The sequence below is a fragment of the Caloenas nicobarica genome, chromosome 2 (assembly GCF_036013445.1).
Source record: "Caloenas nicobarica isolate bCalNic1 chromosome 2, bCalNic1.hap1, whole genome shotgun sequence".
In the NCBI taxonomy this organism is placed as follows: domain Eukaryota; kingdom Metazoa; phylum Chordata; class Aves; order Columbiformes; family Columbidae; genus Caloenas; species Caloenas nicobarica.
In genome coordinates this window covers 5,872,459-5,887,502 of record NC_088246.1, presented here as the reverse complement: position 1 = coordinate 5,887,502, position 15,044 = coordinate 5,872,459, and the positions used below count along the sequence as shown (strand labels likewise).

The following is a 15,044-nucleotide window of genomic DNA, read 5'->3' as shown; positions in this document are numbered from 1 at the left end:
ACGCGCTCACTGGTAACTGTATTACTTAAAGCAAATCATTCCTTTTCATAAAACTATGCTTTCAAACATAACAGAGGTGGTTCATGCAATTAAGAACGACATGGAAAACAGGATCTGTGAACAGCAGCGGAGATAGCAATGCGTTATGGTGTGTTCAAAAAATTGGGCAACCAAGTCGTTCAAGAAAGGATGGCAGACTTTCCTTGGAGAAAAAAAAAATAAAATAAAATAAATCAGGTAACAGGGAAACTAAGAATATAAAACTGTATAAGTATTTCTTCCCAATTTGCATCAAACTACACTGCTTATGCATTGCAGAATTACAGACCTGCAATGAGTCACTCTCTATAATTCCATTTTATCCACACATCCCTCTTTTATAAACACCATACAAGCAATCAAAACATCAAATGCTGTTTCTGAGACTGGTGACAGGCTTGAAAGAGAAATCTCTGACATCCAAGGGCTATTTCACATAAAACCAACACATTATTGACCACAACTGGTTTGGAAATTCTTGAAACTCAGCTGACATAGTTAAGTGTAAAAGCAAAAAACTTAGTCAGAGAAGCCATGGAGTTACTCCATGGCTTCAGGATGTTATCCAAACTGAGGAATCCACCCCAACAAAAATCCCCCTGTACTACTTCCAAGCAATGGCATCCACATGAAGACACCCCAAGTTTCCTCTGCATCACACCAGCAGTGCGATGAGCCCCTCCTCAGTCTTTCAATATTGGATAAACACCACTGGAATAATAACTCCAAGAATACTGCGGTGAAAACTTCCAGCTCGCTTAGGTCTGAGTTGTTCGAGGACAGGAACTCTGTGCTCCCTAAAAAGCACGGATAACTGAAAGCTGACGTTAAATAAAGTTGTATTGAAATCCCAGGGCTAAAACAAGTCCTTTATCCTGTATCTTCCTATTAATCTTGAAATTTTAGCACATTTAGATGGATCACTATTCCTGTCAGCACTATAATCTGTATTTTTCTGGAAAGCCACTTTTCGCAACAGTGATTTTGCTTTGAGATCTTCCACCATCCCTGCTTTTCTCAGAAAACGGAATGACCTTCCTAAAAAGTTCAGAGTAAAATTACTTGCACTTTACCGCTCATTACGGGACGTCTTCTATCATCTATTGTTCTAAACACAAGAGCAATTAGGAGTTCTTTTAAATAAGAGCACACTAATAGAAACTTGTCCAAGTGCCATCAGCATTTTCTTGCGATGTGCTGTATTTGAACTTGTGTATATTATCTTACCTCAAGTTTCCATGCAGTCATTTGGAGGGTAAAGGAAATGCCATTCCCAGTAAACTCATTCCCGCAGTAAAAACACAAGTCCTTTACACAGCATTCACCACATTTCACATCAAACGCAAGTTTATAAATTCTAGTCGGAAACTCTGCCCCTACATCTGCCATCAGCAGAAAGCTTAAAACAGAATTAAACTGTATTTTGTTACATAGTTGATTTATTCAATGTTTTCCCAATCGATTTCCCTCATTTCAAGTGGGCTAAACCAGGCAGAACCAGCCTGAGCTACTCTGCTGGAAGGGAAGACTTTGAAACCATCTTCCCAAATGTCATCTTAGTAACTTCATCCAAGTCCCAGCTATTAAGATAAGAATGTGCCTGCTCTCAAGAAATATCTGTAAAGCAATAAAATAAAATCCCAACCACAAGTTAGGGCTCAATTCTTACTTCTGAGCTGCGGGTACAACCCGCATCCCATTCTCTCCGCCACTGTTAACTACCCTCAGAAAGGCTAAAACAGAACCAGGTTATTGCACATTAATTTAACTCTAAAAAAATGGGAAACCTCGTGAAATTCAAGAGGTATGAGAGCTCACAAGGGTTTACATCTGTACTCTTCTTTGGCAGCTTGTACTTTGTACTGGCTCACTACAGTGATAGCTGGGAAGCAGCGCATTGATCACCAGAACCAGGGAGGAACTGGAAATGCTCAGACCTGGCTTGCAATACCAGTAACCACCACTGCTGGGAATCCAACGACTGTCAGATAGTCTAAAAGAGCCCAAAACCCGCAGATTTCCAGCAGTCTGCTGCTAAATAAGAGTCTCCAGGATGTCCGGATGCAAGTGGTAGGATCATTGGTTTTAAATCATTTTTCTGAAGCAATGCAGGAAAGATTCGTCTGCTGGACCTGTTTCAGTGATATAAAGCAAAGACCTGTTAAAAACAAAAAATCTCCAGACTCTCGTATCACAGCAAAACCAATCCAGAATGGAAATAACAATTCTGCTGAAGGAGGCTTCGCAGTAAACGTGGCCAATTTTGTCCTTTTCGGTAGAAACATCATGTGTTGCAAACCACAACCCCTACAAAATATGCTACAGCAGCAATGAAGTTGCAGAATGAAGTGTTTGAAAAAGCTCGGTGTTAGGCAACAATTCCTGCTACTAAGGTATCCAGGTTGCCCAATTTGAAAACTATTCTGGCCACTCAAGAAACGCAAAAGCTGAAAGGAAAATCTTCTCTTGCTATTCTGCGTTGCAGAAACAAAGACCTAAACAACTTGTCAACACAAGAACGCTGGGGCAGGACCACATCACATCGAGCACCATCACGGCCGGGTACGTGAGGAAGAGAAATTTCTACAGTATCATAATTAGATTGTTTTATCCAAATCTAGAGGTCAGACATGGAAAATCATCTCTCCTTGGCCATTTCAAAGGCCACTGACATCAAAGAGAATCCTGCAGAGTCTGGTGGGTTTGTATCAGACCCTAAACCAGTAGTTCCCAAATTCAGGGGTGGCAGGAGCACAGAACACCGTGGACTGGGCATTGCTGAGGCTGCACCTCAAACCCCGGGGTCAGTTTTGGGCCCCTCACGACAAGAAAGCCCTTGAGGTGCTGGAGCGAGTTGAGAGAAGGGAACGGAGCTAGTGAAGGGTCTGGAGCACAAGTGTGATGGGAGCGGCTGAGGGAGCTGGGGGTTCAGCCTGGAGAACAGGAGCTGAGGGGAGACCTTCTGATCTCTGAACTGCCTGAAAGGAGCTTGGAGCATGGAGGGGTTGGTCTCTTCTCCCAAGGAACAAGTGATAGGATGAGAGGAAATGGCCTCAAGTTGCACCAGGGAAGGTTTAGATTGGATATTAGGAAAAAATTCTTCCTGGAAAGGGTTGTCAGGCATTGGAACAGGCTGCCCAGAGCAGTGGTGGAGTCACCATCCCTGGAGGGGTTTAAAAGCTGCATAGATGACGTTCTTAGGGACATGGTTTAGTGCCACTGTTGGGTTAACAGTTGGACACAATCTTGAGAATCTCTTCCAACCAAAACGACTCTATGATTCTAATAAACCAATCTTGACTTCAGACCTCTTGGAGCTGTTTTTTAACTTAGGTAGCTGAGATATTATTCCCCCTCAAGCACAAATAAAGGTATTTCAGAAGACAGCACTAAACATATTCCTCACTGGTCACCTTCCTTCTTTAGATGCTCACTGTCAGAAAATATTTGTAGTTGTACTTTGTGTTTTTCTGCAAACCTCCCAGCTTTTAGAGTGCTGAAGATGAATAAAGCCTGGCAAGAAAAGGAGGAAGGTGGTGCTAAACAGCAATTCTGTGCTGAGAATGCAGTGCGAGACACCAGAGAAAAGGATGTTTAGTGAAGAACAAAGATCAAAAACTTCTTTCCTTGAAAGACTATATAGTTATACAGTAGTACTGGAGCTACAAATACACAGTTGCTCTACCAAATTCTCGTTTGGATCTCCCATTAGATCTCTACAGTCACATATTTCTAATCAATTCATATGCAGAACAGCAGCTTTCTTTTTACATGCATCACAAGTTTAGCCTTTCTGCAATAAAGTCAATGCACATGAAAGACGTATGAAATCCCTTTGCCAAGTAAACGTAAAGATCACATCTAAAACCAAGCCCCACCAGCACGTTAATAGAGATGCACAAATGCGACGCAAAGTAACTTCAGGATGACAAAGGCCAGGCTGGGTGCAGCCACCGCCCTCGGAGAATTTCACAAGCTGTTTCAACAACCCAACAGAGCAACATCTCGTCAGGAAACGCAGATATTATAAGCAACATGAAGAGCAAGTTACTTCACATCATGCTGCTGCAAGGGAGGCACCAAAACTCTCCACCAACCATAGAGAAAAATGGTTTTGCCTTTTTTTTTTTTTTCAAAAGGGAGAAGTAGTTCAGAGGTGCCCACGACACAAGTCCGGCTGCTTGAGTCAGCCGTGCATTCGGGGCTCCTCTCCTTATTATAAATTTGTGTCTTGCCCCTTTTTAAAGCAATTTAATCTCCCAAAGTTAAGAGTTTCCTACGGGAAAGTGGGAGAATGACTGTGCCCGCGTCACAGCTCGATGTTTATGTAGAGTGCTATTTTAGTACAATGAATTAAGAGCAGTCAGGAACACAGCGAACCGGTGACAAGCTGGCATGGATTTGTGGAAAGTTACACAAATTCAGTTACACAAGTTTTCGCCTGGCCTTAACTATCCCCATTTTATAAATAGATAAAGCGAGAGGGGTTGGGCAATTTGCCCGGTATCAATTAGCAAGTCCTGAACGACTTTGTGAAATCTCAAATCTACTTCAAGCGGTTGGCAACGCGACCAGCCCGGGACCCGGCGGGCGCCGCGAGCGCCTCTCGGAGCACGCGTTAATAATCCCCACTGGTTTTAAAACCTGAAGATATTCGTGTTATTGTTCCTACAGCAGAAAAAAAACCCACACGTGGTGGGACATGTGCCTTTCAGCCTTGGGTAGGCCCTTGCTTCTTCACATTCAATCACAGTGGCTTGGGTGACATTATTATTTAATATCCCAGTGGATAAAATCAGGGGAAAAATTTAGACTGGTCTCAGTAGGATCCTCATATCGTGCTATGGATGGAGACGGTTCGTACCGAGCAAGGCTCGTGTACCCTGGGAGTTTCCCTCAACCTCTCCCATCCCTTCCCAGTCTATCAAGACTCTTTTCATTTCACAATAATTTATAGGGCCGGCACAGTCAAATAAACTGAAGAATATTAAGCCTTGCTTACTGCGAGAAGTCGTCTCTGGGTTTATGCAGCAATATTGGTGCCGAGGCAGTTTATGTTGATAAAGAGTTTTTACCCATGCGGCTCTGAGACTCCAGGGAACCAGTAAATGTCAGGGCAAAGAGGTTTTATGCTCTGATTAAATTAAAAAACACAATAATTGCCATGGCAAGGCTGGAACACAAAAGAACACGGCTATCTCAATTTACATCGCAACCACCATCAGCACAGCCCCGAACAATAGTATCTGGGAAAGAGTCCTTCTCTCTCCAGAAGAGAGATTAATTCTGTGTGCAGGAGAACACTCCAAACTGAGAAAGCGATACTCTCCGAATTGTAACAGGCTCCAAAAACTCAGTGCCAAGCCACAAGCTCAAACCAGTGCCCTTGGGGGGAAAAAAAAAAAAAAATAAATAAAAGATGTTAAGATAGAAGCAAACAGCCTCAGTTTAGGTCTCGGTGGTCAGCTGGATCTATTAGAGGTAATTTTATGCCTTGGTTTAGCGAATGCACATTTTGAAAGCAAAAGGAGCTACACACTTAAAAAGAGTAAAAAGACACGAGCAAAAATACCGAGTCCCAGGATTTGGGGAGGAGTTTGAAGCTGGGCATCTGTGCAGGCCAGTAGAGGAATTTTTAAAATTCCTACTTCCAGCAAACTCCTCCAAACTCACCAATTTCTCCTCCACAGCTTTACCTGCGCCCACGGCAGCTCACAGGCTCCTACCAGCGGTTTTCACATCCAAGTCACAGTCACCAACTCCGAGTTACAAACAACCTTGGGAACGTCAGACTCACCTTCCTCAAGTTGCACTTTGTTCGGCCTTGATAGAACTGCACAGCCCAAATTAACGAAAGGGACTATGTTTTCATTGGTTAGAACTGTACGATTCTGCAGCAAAATTATTGCCATGAAGTCTATACAGTGAAACTTTCCCAAGTATTATAACTAAATTCACTGAAATGTTGTGGAATGATAGCCCAGTAGTGGGGTTTCCTCCACTACAGGGTCAAGCATATTTTTGCAAATAAATTTGAAAGAAGCTTTGTTTTCTTTTTCCCCAAAGGATTTCCAGTTCCAGATTTACATTCCTTACATTTAGGATTTACATTTCTTCTGAAACAAGCAGCATGAAATGCGTCAAGCAGTAGGAAACACACAAGAACAAGAGGCTGCAAAGGCCAAACACTGAAAAAGTCTTTCAAAACAACCGTTCATGGGCAGTTTTGATAGAAGGATGGCAAAAGGGAAAGGAGTCATTATAAAAGAACTGAAGTCATTCTTTCCTGCTACATTATTAGCATTTTTTATGTACACCAAACCAGCTCCTTCAAGGGAGGTGCCCCATTCACTCTGACCCTCGGGCTTCATTCCACAGCTGATCAATCTTCTTTTTTTCCTCGTGGTGTAACTTTCCAGTGAAACTTAAACACATTTGTTTCATGGGAACACGGTGATGTCACCCAGCTGATAATTGAAGCACTCAACAGAATTATTCATAACATGCATTTATACTATTGTCAAAGGCAAGTGCTTTGAGCTCGTCAAAACAAAACTCACTTTCTTGGGATTGGTTTCCTTCCAGCGTTTTTTTTCCTCCTCAAAAAAATTCACAAGGAATTTTGCTATTTCATCCTGGGTCAGGAAGAAAGGAGGCTTAAGTGTCAGAAATTCCCACAGAAACAAAAATCTCATGTTATGATCAGGTCAGGCTCTTCCCTATCATTCGGTCACTCACTTATTTTTATTTCTTTCAAGTCATCAGCTGCCTTCGCAGAAACCAAAGTGCTTCCTGCCACCGTGGTGAACTTGCTGGCCTTGGTTTCAGTTGCTCTGTTCTGTCCCATGAAAGGTTACAGCCTTGGTCCTTTCGCACGTTCAAAGCAAGAACTTGTAAAGGGGGAACTCTGCAATGTTGCTTTTGCAGAACACACGAGGAGGGAGATTTCACCATTTAAATGTTGCACATCTAAACCACCAGTAGACAGTTCAGTCCAGGGGATATATGGACAAATCACAAGACAAATCCTCCGAAACTCGTACAAGTAAGACTAGTCAACCTTCAAACTATTTGTCAACTAAAAAGTATTCAGGAGAGAAAAAAAAAAAATACATGAACAGGTACCTATTACCAGTGAGCCTTAATTAAAAAAATACCCAAACCCTAGCATCCGTGTGGAAGAGAAACACAAGCAGCTTTCTGCTAGGCTGGCAGGAAAGGTCAAAGTAACTTCATTGCATCAATGCAATAGGTATTTGCAGCCTCTCCCAGAACAAAATCTAAAGCTCTGTACAATCACAAACCCTAAATGTTACCTCTTTGCACCAATATGGAAAACTGAAGGATTTTACTGTATATAGTTTGTTCCTTTGAACACTTTAGAAGACACACCCTGCCTTCCATCAGCTGCCACATGGGATGAATTATTTACACTTCATTACAAATATAACAGCAGGCATGAAGAGCAGTGGGGACTTAAAAGGGAAAACAAGGCAACTTCAAGTTTTAAACTGAAAACAAACCTGTATTTTAGGTGTTAAGTCCTTCTGTAAAAGGGCTTGCTGCCTTCTACGGAGGGAGAAGAGCTACCTACAGAAAACTGTGCATCACTATGTGTTCTGCTTCCTGGTGGAAAAAAGAATCATAGAAGCCTTTTGGTTGGAAGACCCTCGAGATCATTGAGTCCAACTGTTAACCCAACACTGTCATTAAATTGTGTCTGTAAGAACCTCATCTCCATGACTTTTAAACCCCTCCAGGGATGGTGGCTCCACCACTGCCCTGGGCAGCCTGTTCTGATGCCTGACAACCCCTTCTGTGAAGAAATTTTTCCTAATATCCAATCTAAACCCCCTCTGGGCACAACTTGGGGCCATTTCCTCTCATGCCAAATCTCCCCCTCTCATTCCGAGACGCAAATCCAGAAATAAATATACCAAAGGAGTCCACGTCCCTCAGCACATCGGCTTGTCCCATTGCTGCACCCATCAGCAGGACATGGCACTAATGAAGAGACCTGATCACAAACAGATGCGGCTCCTTCCAATTCAATATGGGACTGAAAATGTTAAACATGTACAAGGATGTTTGGTAAAATGTCAGGACCAGATGCGAGCTCTGTCCTTCCAGCTAGAGGTGGCATGAGGACTGGAAAGAGCAAAGTCCTGAGGGACAGGACAGATGGAGAGGAGCCTCCGTGTTGATTAAAGAATCTTCTGTGCTCAGGGTAGGAAAATGGAAGAACAACTCTCACAGGTTCTAATGCACCATCCAAAAATCTTGTCTTTAGGAATAATCATTATTATTAATGATTTTGGGAAGAAAAGCTCCTACAGACTTCACATGTATGAAATAAGAGATCAGAAGAGTCCTACTGGCACAAAAAAAACCCAAACAAACTACCCATTTCTACAGATATACAATTTATCTACACATTTCCAACGTACCTGTGTTGATGCAGCTCATGCCAGCGGTGACTACAACAGACAACTCCAGGCACATGTGTATCAGCTAAAACAACTGTCTGAACATTCCTCCCACCCCTGGCCCTCGGCACAGCAGCTCAGCTGCTTCCAAAACTGCTTATAAAGCTTTTGGTTCACCCCAATTTGGGCTGGGTTAGGGCACTCAGCTTAAACTCTGCCACTCAGTTTGACTAAAGGGGACCAGGGAGCACCCACGTGAGCAGTTTGACCAGCAGATCTTGGGTTAAGGCAAAAGTTGCAAGTGACTTTTACCATCAGACATAAGCTGATGAATTCATCCGCTGTTCACCACCATCCGTCTGAGAACCACCTTACACATCGATGATGAATCAGTGAGGTCTGTGCAGTCGCTTCCAAGCCTGTGAACTTGCTGGTTTAAAAATCTGGCTAGCTTATGCCAAGAATTTTATCTAATCTATTGATTCTGAGGACTTAATGGTCAAAGGATTTATTCATGCTGATTGTAATTATTCCAAAGAATGGTATTTCAAGATAACAAGATATAATAAACTCTGGGCTGTTTTGTTGTGTGGTTTTGTTTTGTGGTGTTTTTGTATTTATTTTTTGGTGGTGTTGGGTTTGTTCTGTTCAAGAACTGAGGAGCTTCTTGAAGTTAATGTTTTTACACAGGTTTCTTCTTGATCATTAATCTCTTCGCATACACAGTTCTGCCTAAAGTCTGTTCAAAGTTATCAGGAAAGTTACCTGCAATTTGCACTGAGCCATCTTCTCCAAGAAGAATATTTCCTGCTTTCACATCCCTGCAGAAACACAACAATAAGTGGAAATCATTAAATCTTCCCTTCAATCAAGAAAAATACATTAAAAGGTTATTATATAGTTTGTTTCTTGCATTAGCACCTCCTTGGTTCCAATCACGCAGAAACAGTAGGGACTTAACACCAATTGTAACTTCAGTACACAGACGCTAAATGGTATTTGTATGATTTATAGCTAGTAACATTTTAAGTGCTATTCACAGAAAAAAAAAAATGAAAAACTTATCAAAAGGTACCCTCAAAATACAAGGAAAATGGTCTGCCCCAGGTTCTTAAGTTAGCTAAAAATGTGAAAACAGAACCTAGCACTGGTCTGATACTTGTGTACCCTTTTTTTCGGAGGGGAGGGGAGAGACTTCAAGAGATGGTGAGTTGATCCAGTCCTGGAGTTCAGCTGCATCCTCAGGAACCCAGTTTAGCCGCAAGCACTGATGACAATTCAGACGGAAGAAAAACCTTGTTTGTTCGTGGCTTAATGAACTGAACCACATTACCAAGGGTTAGGTGAGCAGAGCTGGTACAGTAGAGCTGGTGAGAATGGGGAAGTGGAGCCACCCAACTGTCCTGTGAGGTCTGACCTTAAGTGGAAAAAGTCCTTGTTTTTTTATCACAGAATCATTTTGGTGGGAAGAGACCCTCAAGATCATCGAGTCCAACCATTAACCCAACACTGGCGCTAACCCATGTCCCTAAGAACTATGCATCATTTAACCCTTCCAGGGATGGTGACTCCACCACTGCCCTGGGCAGCCTGTTCCAATGCCTGACAACCCACTCCAGGAAGCATTTTTTCCTAACATCCAATCTAAACCTCCCCTGGCACAACTTGAGGCCATTTCCTCTCGTCCTATCACTTGTTCCTTGGGAGAAGAGACCAACCCCCTCCATGCTCCAAGCTCCTTTCAGGCAGTTCAGAGATCGGAAGGTCTCCCCTCAGCTCCTGTTCTCCAGGCTGAACCCCCAGCTCCCTCAGCCGCTCCCATCACACTTGTGCTCCAGCCCCTTCCCCAGCTTCACTGCCTTTCTCTGAACTTTTTCTACCATAGTCAACTAACACAAGAACATCCAGCACGTACTACGACAGTTATTTCTCCCAGAATTATTTCTACCCCCAAAAAGGTCTGGTTTGTTAGGTTAACAGCAGCACTAGTGCTACATTCAGTCCAAAGATGCTTTGAAGTTTTACAGCTTATTTCCACAGGCTGCTCCCTATGCAAAGCCAAGAGAAGCACCTTTCCAGCTGACACCCACGTTCATCAGAGCTGCTGAGGCCACGCTGGTTAAGAAACCACACAGACCCGGAGCACATGCAGGTGCTGTCTCAAGAACAGCTGCAAGCAAAGCAAGCACCTGGGGAATGGTTGCCAGTGAACAGACAGCAATTCACAACACACCGCACCTTAATGGCAACCACCTGCATGGAAACGCAAAAAAAAAAAAAAAAAAAAATTATTCCTCCACTGCCTTGTGCAAATATTCCAAATCCTTTCACACGAATTAAAAAAAAAAAAAAAAGTCAAAAGCTATTTTTTCTCTCCTCGCTCATGCACCATGAGAACAGAAATGATGTGATGGCCGGGCCAAACAGTCCCGGTTGCGCTCTGGAAATGTCCTTCCTGGCTTTGCTGTTCTGAAGAGGCGCCTTGGCTGCTGCCAGCTCCCGGCCAGGATAATTTCAAACACATCCTCTCCAACACCAGCGTTTGTTACCTTCTCCCCAACACCCCATCTAGGCCTTTGGCATGGCAAGGCTTTCCCCAGCATACGGCAGAACAAAAGTGAACAAAGACTGTCCAAAAGACGGTCCCGCTAAAGACTTAACAGCAAACCACAGCTGCCAGCGGCTTTTAACCTTCGAACAAGCATTTCAAGTCCTGCCAAATGAAGCCCTCTTGCCAGCAGTGACCGCCTTGGAGCTTAAGCCCTGTTTGAAGCACAAGTGTAAGAGCAAGTATGGGAAAAGACTAATTTGCTTTATCGATCAAGAACACGTGGACAGATCTTTATGGAAACACTGAAGCTGTGTGGGGAGATAACCTTGAAGAGCGGACTTACTAGTAGAACAGGATTCAAAGCAGTAAGAGGCTGCGATGGTGATGCTGGAATAAATAAACAAATTTAAAACAATTGCCACCAGTCAGCTCCAGTCCTGCTCATTTTACACAGGTTGAATACTAGAACACGTGTTTAGGAGCGAGTCAGCTTTCCCTCAAGAAGCAGGACATTTTCTGTTTTCTTCCTGCAACTAACAGCTGCAGCCATTACAGACAAGGCGGCATCAGCTCTGCAGTTGATGGAGACTCTTAAGTAGACGGAAGGACCCAAAGGGATTAAATACAACATTAAGCATGTTTTCGTGCTATTCCCTGTAGCATCCATTGGCCAAATCCAGTACAATCAGAGTTATGGAGAGTTAATCACCATTTTAATTAAGAGAGTGATACAAACCTGACTCACTGCTGCACTACTGTAAAGTGTTCAGGGTCCTTAACAGCGAGGGAATGGAAAAGCTCCCTGCCAGTATTTAGGGAGGAGATGCCTTTGGGATCCAACCCCATGAGCATGAGGAGCCATGGGCTTGGAGAGCCCAGGTTTCATAGAATCATAGAATCATTTTGATTGGAACAGACCCTCAAGATCATCAAGTCCAACCATAACCTAAATCTAACACTAGATCATGACCCTAAGAGCCTCATCTATATGTCTTTTGCACACCTCCAGCATGTTGACTCCACCACTGCCCTGGGCAGCCTGTTCCAATGCCCGACAACCCACTCCAGGAAGCATCTTTTCCTCATATCCAATCTAAACCTCCCCTGGTGCAACTTGAGACCACTTCCTCTTGTCCTATCACTTGTTACTCAGGAGAAGAGACCAACCCCCTCCACGCTCCAAGCTCCTTTCAGGCAGTTCAGAGATCAGAAGGTCTCCCCTCAGCTCCTGTTCTCCAGGCTGAACCCCCAGCTCCCTCAGCCGCTCCCATCACACTTGTGCTCCAGCCCCTTCACCACCTCATCACTTTGCTGATTCCCAGGTAAGGAGCTAGCTCACACAGCACAAAACGTGCTTGGTACAGGCACAGCATCTCCAGGAACCCCCCCGCCCACCAGCACTAACTCAGAAGGAACAGGGGGTGTTCAGGAAACTCTCCAATCCTACTGGAAATGTTCATCCAGTCAGTTCTCCTGCTACAGCCAGGACACGCGAAGCCCTTTCAAAGCTGCCTGCCAATTCCAGGTTACGCGGAAAGGAACAGCATGGACCGAGGCTACTGCTGAAGTTATCATTCCTCTTCCTGAAAACGGATGCAAGTAACAGTAATTTCCTCTTCCAGATACACTCCAAGGTACCCAGGATACTGGAGCATTTCCCAGTGGGCTGGGCCATGTGGTACTGTACAGTATTTCCAAACTTACCCTCCTGGCACGATGATATGTGCAGCTCACCAAGCCGTTGAAGCGTCAAAGCAAGAGCCAGGGAAGCTTTTAAACAGAATTAAGGATAAAGTCCCAACCATCCTGTGCTTCAGAGGCCAAAAAAGACTCGGGCAGGTTTCACTGGCCAGAAAACAGCAGGTATTCAATACCACAGGACTGTCCTACCATAACAGAGCAAGCTGGACAGGCTTGGAGAGTAAAAAGTAGTGAAACAAGCACTTAGGAAACACATAGGAAAAAAGAGCCAAAGGACTCCAGGCCCTTAACCCCCTCCAATGCAGAGGCTCATTTTCTTTTTAACTTCAGCTTGAATTAATTAAAATTTACATATTTTCCTGTTGGAAACAAAAGTCAGTAAATATGGTACTTCAGGCTGGTTTAAGAAATTAAAACAAGTCGTTGCTACAATAAGAAATCCAGGAGGCCAGCAACAGGCACTGCCAGGCACCCAAGCCAAGCCGCAGAATTAAGTCACCGCTTGATGTGGCATTTCCTCCTGGTGACCAACCCTCTGAAAAGGTCATTACTCACCCCAGCATGGTACAACTCCACCCCGAATTGATCAGGAACAAGCTGTTCAGGGACGCCTACTCCATTTTGGAGTTTCTGTACCATGGAGGCAACTTCCAGCTTCGCCGTTCCTCACCCCGGTGTGTTGGCGTCATGTCACCCACTGCGAGGCCTGTATCTAGTGGAGTGCCTCAAGGGTCGGTACTGGGACCAGTACTGTTCAATATGTTCATCAATGACTTGGATGAGGGAACAGAGTACACTGTCAGCAAGTTTGCTGATGACACCAAACTGGGAGGAGTGGCTGACACGCCAGAGGGCTGTGCTGCCATCCAGAGACCCGGACAGGCTGGAGAGTTGGGCGGGGAAAAATTTAATGAAATGTAACAAGGGCAAGCGGAGAGTCTTGCATCTGGGCAGGAACAACCCCAGGTTCCAGTATAAGTTGGGGAAGGACCTGTTGGAGAGCAGTGTAGGGGAAAGGGACCTGGGGACAGCAGGACGACCATGAGGCAGCACTGTGCCCTTGTGGCCAGGAAGGCCAATGGGACCTGCTGGGGATTAGAAGGGGGGTGGTCAGTAGGTCAAGAGAGGTTCTCCTCCCACTTTGTTCTGCCCTGGTGAGACCTCATCTGGAATATTGTGTCCAGTTCTGGGCCCCTCAGTTCCAGAAGGAACAGGGAACTGCTGGAGAGAGTCCAGCGCAGCCACGAAGATGCTGAAGGGAGTGGAGCATCTCCCGTGTGAGGAAAGGCTGAGGAGCTGGGGCTCTTGAGCTTGGAGGAGACTGAGGGATGACCTCAATGTTTATGAATATATAAAGGGTGAGTGTCAGGAGGATGGAGCCAGGCTCTTCTCGATGACAACCACTGATAGGAAAAGGGGCAATGGGTATAAACTGGAACACAAGAGGTTCCATTTAAATTTGAGAAGAAACTTCTTCACAGTAAGGGTGCCAGAGCCTGGACCAGGCTGCCCAGGGAGGTTGTGGAGTCTCCTTCTCTGCAGACATTCCAACCCGCCTGGACACCTTCCTGTGTAACCTCATCTGGGTGTTCCTGCTCCGGCGGGGGATTGGACTGGATGAGCTTTCAAGGCCCCTTCCAATCCCTGACATTCTGTGATTCTGTGTGCAACAGCACCAGGTGAACATCGAGTAGCAATAACGCTGAGTGAACACAGATCCTTTTCTTTAGCTTATACTGGTGTCACCATCAGCATCTTCCAATTAGGTACCACTTCAAAACCATTTTTAAGGTTAATTAATTGCATTTAGGGGAAAGAGACATGGTGCTTTCCTGTTTATTCTCCTCAGGAGATGCCTAAAAACTCGCAAGCTGAATGGTGAGATGTTTGTTACTCCAGGATATAGTTACTGCCAAGTATAACAATTTGAAAGTTCTTCCTATTAATGTGGTAATGACCATATCCTGGGCTGATACACTGAAGAAATGGTGTGCCTGTAGCGTAATTACTATACTGGAAACAGGAAGCAGCTTTAGGCTGTAGCGTAAACAGTAATTATATCACATTTTAAATGAAGACACAGGTTGGAGTGGACTCTTCCTTGCCAGTAGTTTAGCAAATGCTATTGTAGGTTTAGATGTTCCAGTTCCATACCTGTCATCTTCCTCTCCTCTAAAGCCTCTACGAGCCCTCCTGCAATATTGGGATTATGTTTTTATTGACCTCATGCTTCAGAACCGGAGTGGGAAGAGGGGTCTGGACTTGCTCCAGTGCAAAGCTGGATTCTCCACCGCAGCCTGGAAAGGTTTCGCAGCAGGGCAGAAATC

General features: G+C 44.4%; 1 protein-coding gene across 1 annotated transcript in view; it reads right to left on the bottom strand.

Annotated features, from left to right (window-relative positions):
* The window catches only part of OXSR1 (oxidative stress responsive kinase 1), a 100,518-nt gene that overhangs the window by 26,984 nt on the left and 58,490 nt on the right, over positions 1-15,044 (bottom strand). The window contains exon 5 of the mRNA XM_065629256.1: positions 9,231-9,286. Within this exon, the coding sequence (XP_065485328.1) occupies positions 9,231-9,286 (56 nt within the window). The remainder of the gene's footprint in view (positions 1-9,230; positions 9,287-15,044) is intronic.